This window comes from Salvia hispanica, chromosome 2 (genome assembly GCF_029641045.1).
Source record: "Salvia hispanica isolate PSC_SH4W2 chromosome 2, Shi_PSC_v1, whole genome shotgun sequence".
In the NCBI taxonomy this organism is placed as follows: domain Eukaryota; kingdom Viridiplantae; phylum Streptophyta; class Magnoliopsida; order Lamiales; family Lamiaceae; genus Salvia; species Salvia hispanica.
The window spans coordinates 46,882,206-46,897,132 of NC_142693.1; the positions used below are offsets into that span (position 1 = coordinate 46,882,206).

At 36.3% G+C, this 14,927-nt stretch overlaps 2 protein-coding genes, 1 long non-coding RNA gene and 1 pseudogene across 4 annotated transcripts; all 4 read left to right on the forward strand.

The window, feature by feature from the left end:
* Positions 1–306: 306 nt before the first annotated feature.
* LOC148932546 (uncharacterized) lies at positions 307–1,354 on the forward strand (annotated as a pseudogene).
* Positions 1,351–2,528, forward strand: LOC148932547 (uncharacterized). Its single transcript, XM_089065147.1, has 2 exons — positions 1,351–1,356; positions 1,416–2,528. Exons 1-2 carry the CDS (start codon positions 1,351–1,353, stop codon positions 2,526–2,528), a joined length of 1,119 nt encoding a protein of 372 aa, XP_088921273.1.
* Positions 2,529–3,109: 581 nt separating this feature from the next.
* LOC125200932 (UTP--glucose-1-phosphate uridylyltransferase) lies at positions 3,110–8,953 on the forward strand. 2 transcript variants are annotated; one of them, XM_048098769.2, is made up of 21 exons: positions 3,110–3,308; positions 3,410–3,457; positions 3,774–3,865; positions 3,994–4,084; positions 4,410–4,470; positions 4,546–4,623; positions 4,705–4,755; positions 4,856–4,929; positions 5,261–5,333; positions 5,430–5,487; positions 5,617–5,663; positions 5,738–5,803; positions 6,340–6,372; positions 7,420–7,472; positions 7,614–7,689; positions 7,788–7,844; positions 7,994–8,077; positions 8,166–8,264; positions 8,339–8,443; positions 8,545–8,616; positions 8,695–8,953. In XM_048098769.2, exons 1-21 carry the CDS (start codon positions 3,226–3,228, stop codon positions 8,719–8,721), a joined length of 1,428 nt encoding a protein of 475 aa, XP_047954726.1. In that variant the 5' UTR covers positions 3,110–3,225; the 3' UTR covers positions 8,722–8,953. The 2 variants fall into 2 exon arrangements, with proteins under 2 accessions (XP_047954726.1, XP_047954727.1); XM_048098770.2 differs by lacking the exon at positions 4,410–4,470 and having other exon boundaries at positions 4,536–4,623.
* Positions 8,954–10,058: 1,105 nt separating this feature from the next.
* On the forward strand, positions 10,059–11,637 carry LOC125217632 (uncharacterized). Its single transcript, XR_007175773.2, has 2 exons — positions 10,059–11,017; positions 11,107–11,637. It is a non-coding gene; the product is annotated as an uncharacterized LOC125217632 (long non-coding RNA).
* The last annotated feature ends 3,290 nt before the right edge of the window (positions 11,638–14,927 follow it).

Below are 14,927 nucleotides of genomic sequence, written 5' to 3' on the forward strand. Positions count from 1 at the left end.
GTGAAGTCAATAATGATTTTGGCAAATTTTGTAATGACACGTGTGCAGGAAATAAAATAAAAAGTGATGAGAAAACAATCTGATCTTCGACAGTTTATGTCCAAAAGAATAAAAACTCATGATAGTTCAAGCTCTCCGGCTTCAGCTCCACCTTCAAGCTCTCCGGTTTCAAGCTCTCCACCTTCAAGCTCTCCGGCTTCAATTGGTATTGTATCTCCTTCAGATGCTAGTGTGTCATTACATGAGGAAGAATTGATTTATGATATCGAAAAACTTCATCATGATCCTTTTAGAAGAACCAGTATAATGAAATATCCTCCAAATGATCGAGATACAATTAGGAGGGCATATATTCTTAGAAAACCTTGTCAGCCAAGAACTTTTTCTTTTCCTCAAAAAACAGTTGGAGGTTCGCGTCGTCGGTTTATGGTTTCATGGTTTGATAAATGGGATTGGCTTGAATATAGCATGGATGAAGATGTTGCATTTTGTTTTGTTTGCTACTTGTTCAAGAATGAAGATGGACTTAATGTAGGGGGGATGCATTTATGAATAAAGGATTTAAGTCGTGGAATAAGCCAGAGCGATTTATAATACATATTGGTGGAGTTAGAAGTGCTCATTATCTTGCTTATGAGAAATATGTGAACTTGAGGGATGGCAAAAAGAAATCGATTCTCGTTTCTTTAGATAATTCAGTGATGTGATTAACAAAGAATATAATGTTCGCTTGAAGGCTTCAATTTCTTGTTTACGTTACCTATTGGAACAAGGCTTGGCATTTCGTGGTCAAAGGGAAGGTGAAGATTCCCTTAATAGGGGAAATTTTCTTGAACTTTTAAAATGGTTGAAGGCACATAATGAAGTTATTTCAAAAGTGACTTTGGAAAATGCCGCTGGAAATAGTCAATTGATATGTCCAACTATTCAAAAAGACATAATCAATTGTTGTGCTAAAGAAACAATGAAGAGAATTGTGGATGATCTTGGTGATGACTACTTTGCTATATTAGCCGATGAATCTAGTGATGTGTCCCAAAAGGAACAATTGGCTCTTTGTTTGCACTATGCTGAAAAAAAAAGTGGAAAGGTAGTTGAACGATTCATTGGTATTGTTCATGTTGGTGATACTACATCTTTGTCTCTTAGAAGTGCAATTATGGCTTTACTTGTTGAACATTCATTAAGCCCATCCAAGATTCGAGGGCAAGGATATGATGGGGCTAGTAACATGAAGGGTGAGATACATGGACTCAAGACTTTGATCATGAAAGATTCTCCAAGCGCTTACTATGTGCATTGCTTTGCCCACCAGCTTCAACTAACATTGGTAGCCATCAAAAAAGAACGATGATTGTAGTTGGCTTTTTGAAACTGTTGGAATTTTGTTGAATGTGGTTGGAGTGTCTTGTAAGAGAAATGAATTGCTTCGCGAAGTTCAAGCACAAAAAGTTGCTCAAGCCTTGGAAATTGGTGAACTTGAATCAGGATCAGAGTTGAATCAAGAACTTAGTTTGAAGAGGCCTAGAGACACTCGTTGGAGTTCTCACTACAAGACTCTTTTGAATATCATTAACTTATTTTCTACAATTTTTGAAGTTCTTATGATGATTGGAAAGAAAGATTCCGCTTACGATGATAAGGGAAAAGCTCAAGGCATTTTGTACTTACTAGAGTCATTTGATTTCATGTTTATGGCACAACTAATGACTACTATATTTAGGTACACTAACAATTTGTGTCTTGCTTTGCAAAGAAGAGATCAAGACATCATTGATGCTATGAGGCTTGTCACTTTAACCAAAGATCAACTACAGAAAATGAGGGAGGATGGATGGGAGATTCACTTGAACAAGGTAATCTCAATTTCCAATAAGCATGACATTGTTGTTCCAGATATGAAAGCTCACTACAGCCCTCATGGAAGATCAAAACGTTTTGTTCAACAAGTTTCATATCTTCATCATTTTCGTGTTGATGTGTTTATCAAAGTGATTGACTTATTACTTCAAGAACTTGATAATCGATTCGATGAAGTTAATATGGAGTTGATCAGATGTATGGCTTGCTTCAATCCTAAAGATGACTTCTCTTCTTTTGACAAGGAAAAAGTACTCAAACTTGCCACTTTTTATCCTTCCGATTTTTCAAACATTGATTTGATGGACCTTGAGTGCCAACTTGATTTATTCATTGGAGATATGAGAAGTGATGAAGACTTTCGGAATTTGCGAGATATTAGTTCTCTTTTGGTGAAGCTTGTTGAAACAAAAAAAAAGGACGTGGCTTATTCGCGTGTGGCTTTGCTTATCAAGTTGATTTTGATTCTTCCGGTTGCCACTGCAAGTGTAGAGAGAGTGTTTTCTGGAATGACGTTTGTGAAGAATAAGTTGCGAAATAGTATGGGTTATCAACCTTTGAATGATTGTTTGGTCACTTTCATTGAGAAAGATGTGTTTCTACAAGTATCCGATGACGATGTAGTGAATCGTTTTGAAGCAATGAAGACTCGTCGAAAAATAAATTAGATATAATGTAGTTATTTTGTATTTGGAAATGTATGACTCTAAAATGTTATAATATTTCAAAATATATTTCTTTTGGTACTATTAGTTTTTATTTTTGGTATGTTATATAATGATTTATCATATGACTCATACCCCCGAATATAAATTCCTGGATCCGCCACTAACATATACGGTGTATAGATGCCTGAATTTAACATCTCTATGGGGTGTATAGATGCCTGAATTTCACATCTATATAGATGCCTGAATGCATTTCTAGAAAGAACATGCTTTTACTTTAATATATCTATATAAAATGCGTGAATTTAACATCTACATTTCGTAGTTCATATATGCTTTTACTTTAATGTGGAACATATTATAGGGTGTATTGATGCCTGAATTTAACATCTATATAAAATTTCGTACTTAAGATATGCTTCTACTTTAATGTGGAACATAGTAAGTATAGATGCCTGAATTTAACCGACTTTTTGAAGTATCTATAATGCCACGTGGCATGTTCTTTCTAGAAATGCATTACTACTAATTATGCGTCGTCTTTTTAATCACTTTTGAACAAAAGAAAAGATATAAGAAAGGAAAAGCCACGTGTGTGTAGATTCCCGAAAATTACTCCGGAGCCCCTTTCACTCATCGTTTCCTCCAACAACTTCTCTCTCCACAGATCTTCTACTCTGATCGTTTATTCAAGGAAATGGCTACTGCTACTCTCAACTCTGCCGATGCCGAAAAGATCAATAACCTCAAATCTGATGTTGCCTCTCTCACTCAGATCAGGTACCTTCCTTTTCCTCTCTCGGTTGCTTCACGTATTCGCATTTCCGTAAATCTAATTGATCACTCCTGTTAATTAATTTTTGGATTTTATTTCCGTGAAGTGAAAACGAGAAATCTGGATTCATCAACCTGGTAGCTCGCTATCTCAGGTACGCTGTCTTCCTGGATTATTATGTACCTGCTTTTTCTTTTTTTTTTCCTCCTCATAAAATAGATGCTGCGTAGTGCAAAAGGAGGAAGTATTTCTTCAGAGTTTATTGTATTCATACGAAATTTGCTTGAGTTGCCAACTTGAGCTCCAAATCTGCGGTTGTAAGATGTGCATCTTAATATTCAGTGTAAAATCTGCGGATTTTTCGTGGAATTGTTCTATCGATTTCCATGGCGCGAGCTGAACTACGCAATTATAATTGAAAATATGGTTTCTATGAAGCTAATTTTTTCTGGCCGTTTGTTTCTGTGAAGTGGCGAAGCTCAACATGTTGAGTGGAGTAAGATCCAGACACCGACTGATGAGGTGGTGGTGCCTTATGATACTTTATCCCCTGTGCCTGAAGGTGGTTGCAAGTTTTACTGTGTTTTTAGTATGGATAAACCAAACTGGGTGTTGATTGGCTGTTTTTAGGTTAAGGACAAAATAATTTTATCATTTCCTTTGTGTGATTAGTTTAGTTTGTTATTGCAGATGCTGCTGAGACGAAAAAACTTCTGGACAAACTTGTGGTGTTAAAGCTCAATGGAGGCTTGGGAACTACTATGGGGTGCACTGGTCCAAAGTATGAGTTTAATGTTTTACATTTTCAGTTTATCAACTTGAGTGGCACTACATAGTCATCTGTCATCATTGTAATGATTATTTACATAATTTTACATTTGCATCTCACTGCGGTGGTTTCGGTGTTAGCTGTTTCATTGAATAATATGACACTGGCTGAAGATGGCCGTTATAACACATCTGTTGCTGAAAAATGTTTATTATCAATTTTCCCATTTGCATATTGTCTTCCCTTATTAGCTCGACATGGATAATCATTCGATAGTTTTCTAGGACTGTATTTGTGTCTCCTTAATTTCAATTGTACGACATGGTATTGTGATCAGGTCTGTTATTGAAGTTCGTAATGGCTTGACATTTCTTGATCTAATTGTCATCCAAATTGAGGTATCATGTCACCTCTAGATATTCTTTGTGTGGTCTAGTCTAAGAACCTGCAACTGAACTATCAGTGATGTGCAGAGCCTCAATAAGAAGTATGGATGCAGTGTACCCCTGCTTTTAATGAATTCATTCAACACACATGATGATACATCAAAGGTGGAATTTGAAATTATAAGGAAGGTTTTTTCACATGCATTTTAAGTCATTCGCTCATTTTTCTTTTCTGCAAATCTTTAGATTATTGAAAAGTATGCTAAGTCAAACATCGAGATTCATACATTTAACCAGGTCCGTATAGTTATCTCCTTTCTCACTAATTCAACTATTGCCAACTTCAATTTGTGGCAATGTTTAAGAATGTTATTTTACAACTCTGTGCATTTTTCAGAGCCAATACCCTCGCTTGGTTGTTGAAGATTTCAAGCCACTTCCCTCCAAAGGAAATACTGGAAAGGATGCATGGTATACCATATTATTTTACTCTCTTTTCTTAAACTAAATTTAACCCACATTAAAATTAGTTGATTGGTAGTGTCATGGTTGTGTATGACTCTCTGAAAGCAAGTTTTTGGTTTTCCGAAGTCTGGTTTTGTAATGGATAATTTGTTCATTCCTGAACCTTGGCAGCTTTATGTAGCATTTATGTGCGTGAAGTTTTAACTTTGTGCATTCTTACACCATCAGCTAGATTTTTTCAGTACAAAATATAGTCGTGACTCATGACTGTATACTGCTGTGTGCATTCCGTTTCTTTAGGCTTCACATGCAGTACTCATCTTTTCTGCTAGTGCAGGTACCCTCCTGGCCATGGAGATGTCTTTCCTTCTTTGAAGAATAGTGGGAAGCTCGATGCATTGCTGTCAAAGGTCTAGCCCTTAAATGCTCCCTGTCTTCCAATTTGCTGTGCATTGTAGTGCACTTATACTTACCCCAATGATTTTTTTCTTGTATTTTCTTCCCAGGGCAAAGAATATGTCTTTGTTGCCAATTCAGATAACTTGGGAGCTATTGTTGATCTGAGTATCCTGGCTTGATGGGACTTGTTTCTACATAATTGCATTATGCACTGGATTTTTGGCTGTTTTTGTCCTAGTTCATTTTTAGCATTTCAAGGATCCACAGATATGTACCCTTAATTCACTGCTGCAGAAATTCTTAATCATTTGATCAATAATAAGAATGAATACTGCATGGAGGTAACCAAAATCATTCCTCCAGTTTCTATTCCTTTGTAGCAAATTTTTGTAGCTTAAAAAATGCAACTTTGCAGGTCACACCTAAAACATTGGCCGATGTGAAAGGTGGTACTTTAATTTCTTACGAAGGGAAAGTACAGGTATCTTTTTAAAACAAGTTTGTTATTGTTGCATATTAGTCAATCAAACTGGATGGTAATTGACTTGACAATGGCCTTGGTTTCTAAGAAATAATGAAATAGTTATATTGATTGCTAGATTTCAATGTTTGTTGACAGGAGATAAGCTAATTTACATTAAGAAAATTCAGTGCTAGATTCTTATTGATTAACTGAGAAGGTACAACAAAATTTTTGTGTTGTCTCTTCATCTTTGACATTGTTCTAAATCAAGTGCAGTGTCTTTGTTTGCTGGCTGCCCTTGCATCTTTTACCTTAGAGACACGTTGCATATTTATCTTAACATTTGAATGAGATGTTTACTTATTTAGTACTCCCTGTTTGTAATGACATAGGGTAATCATAGGAAAATGTAATTTTATCATTATGAGTGTATGGAGTTGTCCTCATAAGTGCTGGATGCTACATGCCATTTTTTCGTGTGGCACTATTTATTGGGTTTCAATGTTTAGTGATAAATGTTAGTTGAATTGTAGTAATTCTTTTTATTGGTGCAGCTACTGGAAATAGCTCAAGTCCCTGATGAACATGTGAGCTTCATTCTCTCTCTCTGCTTCAAAATCATTTGAAAACTTGAAAGTACAATTCATATTATAGGAACAATACATATCAATTTGGTGAACTTGGCTCCTTTTGCAATGTTGTTTCTTTCTTACTTTGTCTTAACTGAGCAAAATAGTTCTTGCTATCGCATACCAGTTTTTAGTTTTAGATTTCTTGCCCTTTTTTTGCTTAGGAGATAAAGGGTGGCTGATGAACTTTTGTGAACTTGTAATTAGGTAATATGTGAATCATCAATGCCAATGAGATACTGGTTCAGGTTGTCCCAGGATTAGATAGATACACTTGGGATATAACATGTATATTGCAAAACATTAGCTTAAAAGAATGAGAATTATATAACAGGGATATGATAGGCAAACCAAATTTTATAAAGCAAGGAACAAGGGCATGAATGTAATAGACAAACCAAATTATGTAAAGCATGGAACAAGGTTTTTTATGATACTTGTCGCAGTGTGTACATAAGATGGGAATTTTTTATGATACTAATAGTTTGTACATAAGATGGGTTTTTAACTTCTCATTTGTACAAACATGTTAACAATATTAGAAAATTATCCTCAAAATAAAAATAAGAGAGATAGAAGTAATAGATAGTTAACAGATATTGATAGAGATAATATCTTATGCCTTTATTTCCCTAAGTTAAATATATAGCAGGGATATAATAGGCAAACCAAAAATTTGTAATAAGGCTCCTTTTGTATCAGTGTTGATGTATAAAATATAAATGATTGAAATTTATAAGCACAAAACTGTGGCATCATACTATAAATAGTGCATAATGAAAGGGTTATCTTTCATCTGTATCCTTAATAACTCTGATATGGTTTACAAAGATGGATTGTAGCATGAAAGTATAGTTTTTGCTCTAAAGTTACTCCTATCTTAAGTCTCATTTTACATTTCAGCATGTTTGCTCACTTTTGGCCCCTCGTGTACCTCATTCTTGTTACATACATACTGTTTCTTTGGATGTGGATGCTGATGTCAATAATTTATTTTTGATATAGGTCAACGAATTCAAGTCAATAGAGAAGTTCAAGATTTTCAACACAAACAACTTGTGAGTCATGGACATAGACTTGATCTTGTTTATTGTTCAGCGTTTGCCTATTGTGTATGCTGTGGCAGGGAGCTCTGTCAATTTATGCATGCAAAATTTGTAAAGCTACGTTTGTCAATTCATGTAACGAAATCCATGCAGGTGGATTAACTTACAAGCTATCAACAGACTTGTTCAAGCAGATTCATTGAAGATGGAAATTATTCCCAACCCCAAGGTATCTCCTTTATTTTCTCTGAAAGGTGTCTCCTTTATTTCTAATAGGGGATTTTATTTTTCTTTCTTTGTTTTGATTGATTCCCTTATACTTTATAGGAGGTGGATGGGATCAAAGTTCTCCAACTTGAGACTGCTGCTGGTGCTGCAATAAGGGTATGGTATCACTTGTTCTTACTTGTTCTCCTTGAAATTTTTCATCAGTAATTTGTAGTCATGATCTGGTTGGTGTTTGGTTGCCTCTGAAACTGATCTATTTTCTCTATCTGTCTGTCTGTCTCTCTATACTTTCAAACTTCCTCCAGTTCTTTGATCATGCTATTGGAATCAATGTGCCCCGTTCTCGGTTCCTGCCTGTAAAGGCAACTTCAGATTTGCTTCTGGTCCAAGTAAGTCATGCCTAATGTTGAAATTGTTTTGGGACTACATACGATGCTGTTTGACGATTAAAGTAAATCCGAACCATTTATTTTACAGTCTGATCTGTACACCTTGAACGATGGCTTTGTCACTCGGAACCCAGCAAGAGCCAATCCAGCTAATCCATCTATTGATTTGGGACCTGAATTCAAGAAGGTTGAGATTCATCTGCACTATTTCATTCACTTTATTGGCCTGATTCCTGAATCTAGCAGTGACTTGATCTGTAGGTTAGTAACTTCTTGAGTCGGTTCAAGTCCATACCCAGCATCATCGAGCTGGACAGCTTAAAGGTGACAGGTGACGTTTGGTTTGGAGCTGGTGTTACCTTGAAGGTACCAGGACATTAGAATTTACATTCTTCATCAGTAGCAACGTCGTTGTCATTAAACTTAAAGGGTTGATTCATCTTTTTGGATATGGCTTGTGATTTCAGGGGAAAGTGACTATTACTGCCAAGTCGGGTGCGAAGCTAGAGATTCCTGATGGAAAGGTGATCGAGAACAAGGTAAGATTCTAGAGCTCTTTTGACGTTGCAATTTTTGGAGTTTGGGATATGATTCTATAGCTTTCTTGTTTGTTGCAGGAAATCAATGGACCGGAAGATATCTAAAGAAGACATATGATTAGCGATGAGTTCGCAAGTTCTCTCGGATATTATTTTTTGTTTGTATTTATGTAAAGAAATGGATGGCTGAAAATAAGTTGGATTTCTTGTTTTTTTTGGTAAGGGATTGAAGTTTGTATTGTAATGATTTTCTATGCTTACTTGCTTGGCAATGGCAGCAACTAAAGAATGGCTATTGGTATGTTACAGAATAAAAACGCATTATGTTTGGTACTGACTCGGTATGTCGTTGATGTTGGGATGTTATAGAAATAAACTGCATTAGGACATCTGCAACGTGACTAGAACGCAGCTCGGGCCAGTAGTGAGCTCGCGTTGCGGGTTTATCAGCTCATGGAGATTTATCAGCTCATGGAGATACTTGATGGGGGAAGCTGGCTCGCAAGCCAGCGCACCAAGCGCCCTCCCCATGTAGCGCACCGGAACTGATTCTTGGCATAAAAGGTACATTGGCAGCTTGACAACAATACTTCCAACAATGACCAAACGGCATTTGTTATAAGAGCATCTCCAATGGAGGCTAGCGGATTGGCTAGCCTCCATTGCGGCCGGCGAGAACAATTTAGGCTACCCGATTTGCGAGCGCTAGCCGATCCGCTGGCCGATGCGCTAGCTGCCATTATAGGCTCGAAATCAGCTAGCCTATCTGCTAGAATTAATTATTATTATTATTTTTTTCGAAACTCATACGTGATTGGCGTGCTGCGACCGGGTCCGAGTGTGTGGAATTAGGAGGATTTTTTTATGTATTTTTAGGATGTACTTATTTTAATTTAAATAAAATTATTGTATTTTCCCGTATCTATGTCATAAATTTAATTTCGTATTTACGTGATTGTAATTTATTTGTTTTTTATAATTTTGTTTATTGTGGTCAGTCCTAGTGCTAGTCCAGTTGCTTGTCCTGATGATGTGGCAATTATGTTTCTAGTCCTAGATGATCTGATGATGTGGCAATTATGTTTCTAGTCCTAGATGATGTGGTAGGAGGAGTTTTTGGCTAGACTATTGTTAATCTATTGTTGTGCTATAGCCATTGGAGATGCTCTAACCTCTTCCATGACTAATTAAACGTCGTCGAGTCTAGTGGCCGTGAGTGTTTGAATGTAACGCTCTGCGTATTCAAACCCCAATTTTTTTTTCTGAAACCTAATTTTTGGGTTTTCGGCTGATTCAAATAGGGTTTTCGGCTCTACAATGATCCGAATTTGATTTAAATAATACATGGCAAAGACATTTTATATAGACACGTTAAAACCAAAATACGACAAGATAAACATATTCGCATTTCATTAGACATCGATAAAATAATTAGGACGTTATCCACATTTAAAAGAAAGTCCACCTCGAATGCTTAATCCTTAATTATATTCTTTACGATCACGATTCACTTGTGAGATATCACCTTTAGAATTTAAAATAATACATAGACCAATACAAGGAATCAATATAAAATAAGGTGCATGCTTCATATGACTTCGATTATTATTATCCAATTAGAAACTTAGGTTATTTCGATTAATTTCGGCCTCCCAAGGCGTCGCGGCGACACAGGTCGGCCGCTCACATCTCCAACATTTTTGCGAAGGGATAACTCGGCTCACAAAGATTTAATTAACTCCATTCCAACCCAAAATAATTACTCCCTCCGTCCACGAAAATTTGTCCCATTTTTTCATTTCCGTCCGTCCCCCCAAAATTTGTCCCATTTCACTTTTACCAATTTTGGTAGTGGACCCCATATTCCACTAACTCATTCTTACTCACATTTTATTATAAAACTAATATATAAAAGTAGGGCCCACAATCTACTAACTTTTTCAACTCACTTTCCATTACATTTCTTAAAACTCGTGCCCGGTCAAACCGGGACGAATTTTCGTGAACGGAGGGAGTAACTTATAACAACCCAACTTAAAAAATAAAAAAAATTGTTCCAAAAATAACACTAGAATAGCCCAATAACAATAAAATAGAATAACCACTCTCAAGCCGAAGGCATTAGTCATTAGACCCTGAATTGTACTCTCCGATCCAGGTCAAATTATACAGACCCAAAATGGAAGGAAGGAAAAAGGAGTATCCTCCCATTTTAAAAAGAAAACCGTCGGCTACTTAGCTCTCTCTACACAGAACACCCAAATTTACTCAAAAAATGTAGCACTCAGTCTCAGACCAAATCTCTTCACTCTCTCACCCTCTATTTCTCTCACTAAAACAATCAAAACAAAATCCCTAAACAGAACCCGCCCAGAAGGTCGCGAAATTGAGTACACAGTAGGTAAGTTCTTAAATTTGATTGCCATACTTTAAAAGTTGGGTCTTTGATTCAGGCTGCTTCGATATATTTGATTAAGAGATTGATTACAGAAAATCAGAAGTGTATACCTTCAAGTTGAACAACAGATAGTATATCAAACGAAACGAATCGTGGTGAATTTATCTATCTTGTGAGAAAGAACATGGAAGGATAAATACCGTGGTGGCTTGAAAGATGAACGAGGAAGATTAACTCTGGCGTTAATTTTTCAGAGAGTTAGGGTAGAGGAATTATATAGCCGTGTGTTGAGAGTGACCAATTTTTGGTGATTTGGAAAGATTTCTCTTGCAGATTGGGGATGAGTGAGGTTGAAAATTTGGTATATTTCATTGCTGTATTTGACTGAATTAATTTTGGAAGGAGATTTGCAGATTATGGAGTAACGCGTGAAAGAGGAAAAATTAGATTGTGAGGGATCTTTGGGCTCAAGAAAAGATTAGATTTGGGATAGAGATAGTATTTAAATTAAGAAAAGATTATATTTGGGATAGAGATGATAGTATTTAAATTAAAATTAGTTTGACCTCAACACCCCTTGTAATTTATTTAAATTAAATTGTGTAGCCATAATTTATTTTCCACGTGATTGGATTTAGGTCTGTCAAAATGGATATCGGGTATTAGATATCCGATATCCGGACCTGAAAATATCGGGTAATTAGATATCCGAAACCCAAAAAATCGAATTTCGGATCGGGATCGGGTATTGAGAATTTTGAATTTTCGGGTATCAGATTACCCGATACCCGATCGGGTATACCCGAATTATCCGATTTTTTAAAAAAAAATCACAAATTATAAGTTTATTCTGAGGTTGTATACCCTTTGACCAGTTTAGTGCTTGCCTTTTCTACATATGATAATTAGATAAATGTGTAGGCCATTTATATATTTTTAAAACTAATGCATATGCGCTTCAAGTTCAATTATGAAAAATTAAGCCATTTCAAATTAGTTTAAGAGTTTTGATGTTTTTTTTTTTTTATCGAAAACGTCCATAGTAGGCGGGGATGTTTAGGCAGACCCCCAACCCGTAAATAAATCAAAATATAACGTTCCAAAACAAGATCCTAGCCCAAAAGTGACTAGTATCAAAAACAAGAACATGAAGGAGAAATAAATTGGAGCTCCCACAAGTCGGGATGCTCCAAGCTATCAACACTAAACTAGTAGCAAATGAACAAAAGGAAGAAATAAACAAAGAACTATCAAACAGTCATAATCAGTCCACATCTCTGCATCGGAAACGGAAGTTAGGATATCCCAGCTGGTCCATCCTAACAAGCGCCTTCAGGTATCGAGGCGCAGAGACAGAATCATAATATGTCATAGTAGGAGTCTGAACCCCCCTACTTGCAAGAAAGTCGGCAGCACGGTTTCCTTCTCTGTAGATGTGTGAGAATCGAACCTGCCGTTGAGATTTCATCCTCCGGATCAAAGCCATATGATGTCTAAAAACGGCAGAACCAGGCTGTCCAGATGTGAGTAAAGTAACCAGAGCCGCTGAATCAAGTTCTATCCAAATGTGTGTAGAAAACTCCATGGCCATCTCCAAACCTCGAATGAGAGCCATAAGCTCCGCCTTAAAGCTCGAAGATGCATCCAACGGAGAACAGAAGGCCCGTAGAAGTCCTCCATCAGTACCACGAACCAATCCTCCCTCTCCCGCCTCCAAAGTTGCTGATGAGAAGGCGCCATCTGTATTCAGCTTCACCCATGGGGCATCGGGGGGATGCCAAAGGACCATGAGTGATCGCAGAACACGCTGTCTGGGAGAAGAAGGCATGAAGTCCACCGACGTCGAGCAACCCCTCTCCAGTGTAACGGGGTAATCTTGCCAGCCAACACGAACGTATGAAGATGATGAGTGACCTGCCAAATAACATGAGTATGACGGAAAGGACGACCACGGTGCTTGCAACCATTCCTCTCCGTCCAAAGAAACCAAACGATCAAACACGGAACAATAAAACTAATATGCATAGTGGGAGCCCTAGAGAAAGAAGTCATCCGCCAGTGACCTAGTTTATGTGCAATATCAGTGCGCGTGTGAATAGGTGTGTGCGAGGGGGGGAACCAGGCATCGAAATACTCCCACACAGAAATCGCCAACTAACTCGAAAGAAAGTCGTGACTAAAAGACTCAATGATTGATGTTTGAGATGCCATATAGTTCTACAACACTAGTCATGATATGATTCAATGATTCAAGATACTTTTTATATATGGCACGGTTATGGTTTTCAAGTTTTTTTATATTTGAATTAATTTGAATCTATAGTGAAGTCAAGTTTTATTTCTTAAAACAAAATACGGTGTATTCAGTAATTACTATAGTTCAATAATACTACTCCATTTGCATATATTAATAATCAAGATTCAAATAAAGATTCAAATAGTATCGTAGAACAAAATTTGCGACTATCAAATTAAATATGTAAAATCTTACCAATCCTGACGTATCATTATTGAGGAGTAATGAATCAATTGTTACATATTCAATTAAGTCGTTATGGGAAATTATTGGTCGGAATAATTATTTAATCATTAAACATGTTCAGTGATTATAGTTAATTTTTTTAAAAAAAAACCAAAAATCAAAATCACAATCGGGACTGGATACCCGAGTCAGGTATCCGGATACCCGAAATCAAATTCGGGTCGGGTATCGGGTATTGGATTTTATGAATTTTGGGATCGGGTACCCGAAATTTTCGGATCGGATATCCGCGGATACCCGATTTGACAGGCCTAATTGGATTTGTATTTTTTATTTAATTTATCGGCCACATCACGGAATTGAGTTCCTTAAATATCCTCAAGAAAAGGAATTAGTAATATTCGACTTGTGATTTCACCATCACCAATTCAAACTCATAAAATAAGTTATTTTACCTTGACAATAAATCCAATTATTCGAATTATAAATAAATTCCACAAGCATCAATTATTTAAACAATAATACCACGTAATTAAGGAAGTTGACTCAGTCAACACACAATCAAGACTGCAAATCAAAATTAGGTCACAAAAATAATTAAATAACCATTTCAATCGTCATTTAATCCACGGAGTTCACGGCATTAAAAACATTAAATTAAAAAAAATACGGTTCAAAAAGGAGGCGTTACAATAATTGCGGATTACCTAAATATTTTGTTATGCAATGTCGAATCTGCTCAGTAACAGTCAATAATTTCTAACAATAACAGTTGAGAAACATCGGTATCTTGGATAATATTTTTGGTTATCGGTGAACTGAATAGGCCCCAACTTTTCTTGCAAAATTGTTCAATTTTATCTCCGAAAACTAAGAGAAGAATGTGGCATATGGATATGTGAAGTTGCAACAAAATAAATATTGAAATGATCTACTAAAATGATACTATTAGTTTGCATAAACTACATAAATAAATAAAATCAAAGCTAGAGCATAGAAAAGCATGAAGCATGAAGCATGAAGCATGAAAATTCAGAATCAAAGAAATCTGTACATAATCTGAAATGCATTTCTATCTTATATCCCCTTGGAATATTCAATTAATCGAACATATTTGAACATATCTTATATCCTCACAATACATTCATTCATATTCGATTATTTGCTCACACTTATGAGGTTTGCTCAAAGAAATCATAAAATAGAACACGGGTGCTCGACGCTAATTCATTCTGTTGATTAACGAAAGTACGAAAATAACGACATAAGATAAACTGCTCGAACGTTTCAAAGACATGACTATTTAATAGGAAAGTGAGAAAAAGGCGGGGCATCAGTCGTCACAATTTTCATTCACGGTGGCTGGATTTACGGAATCTGTATGAAGACATCTCTTCTACTGTAACTTTGATAGAAATTTTAGTTGTATAA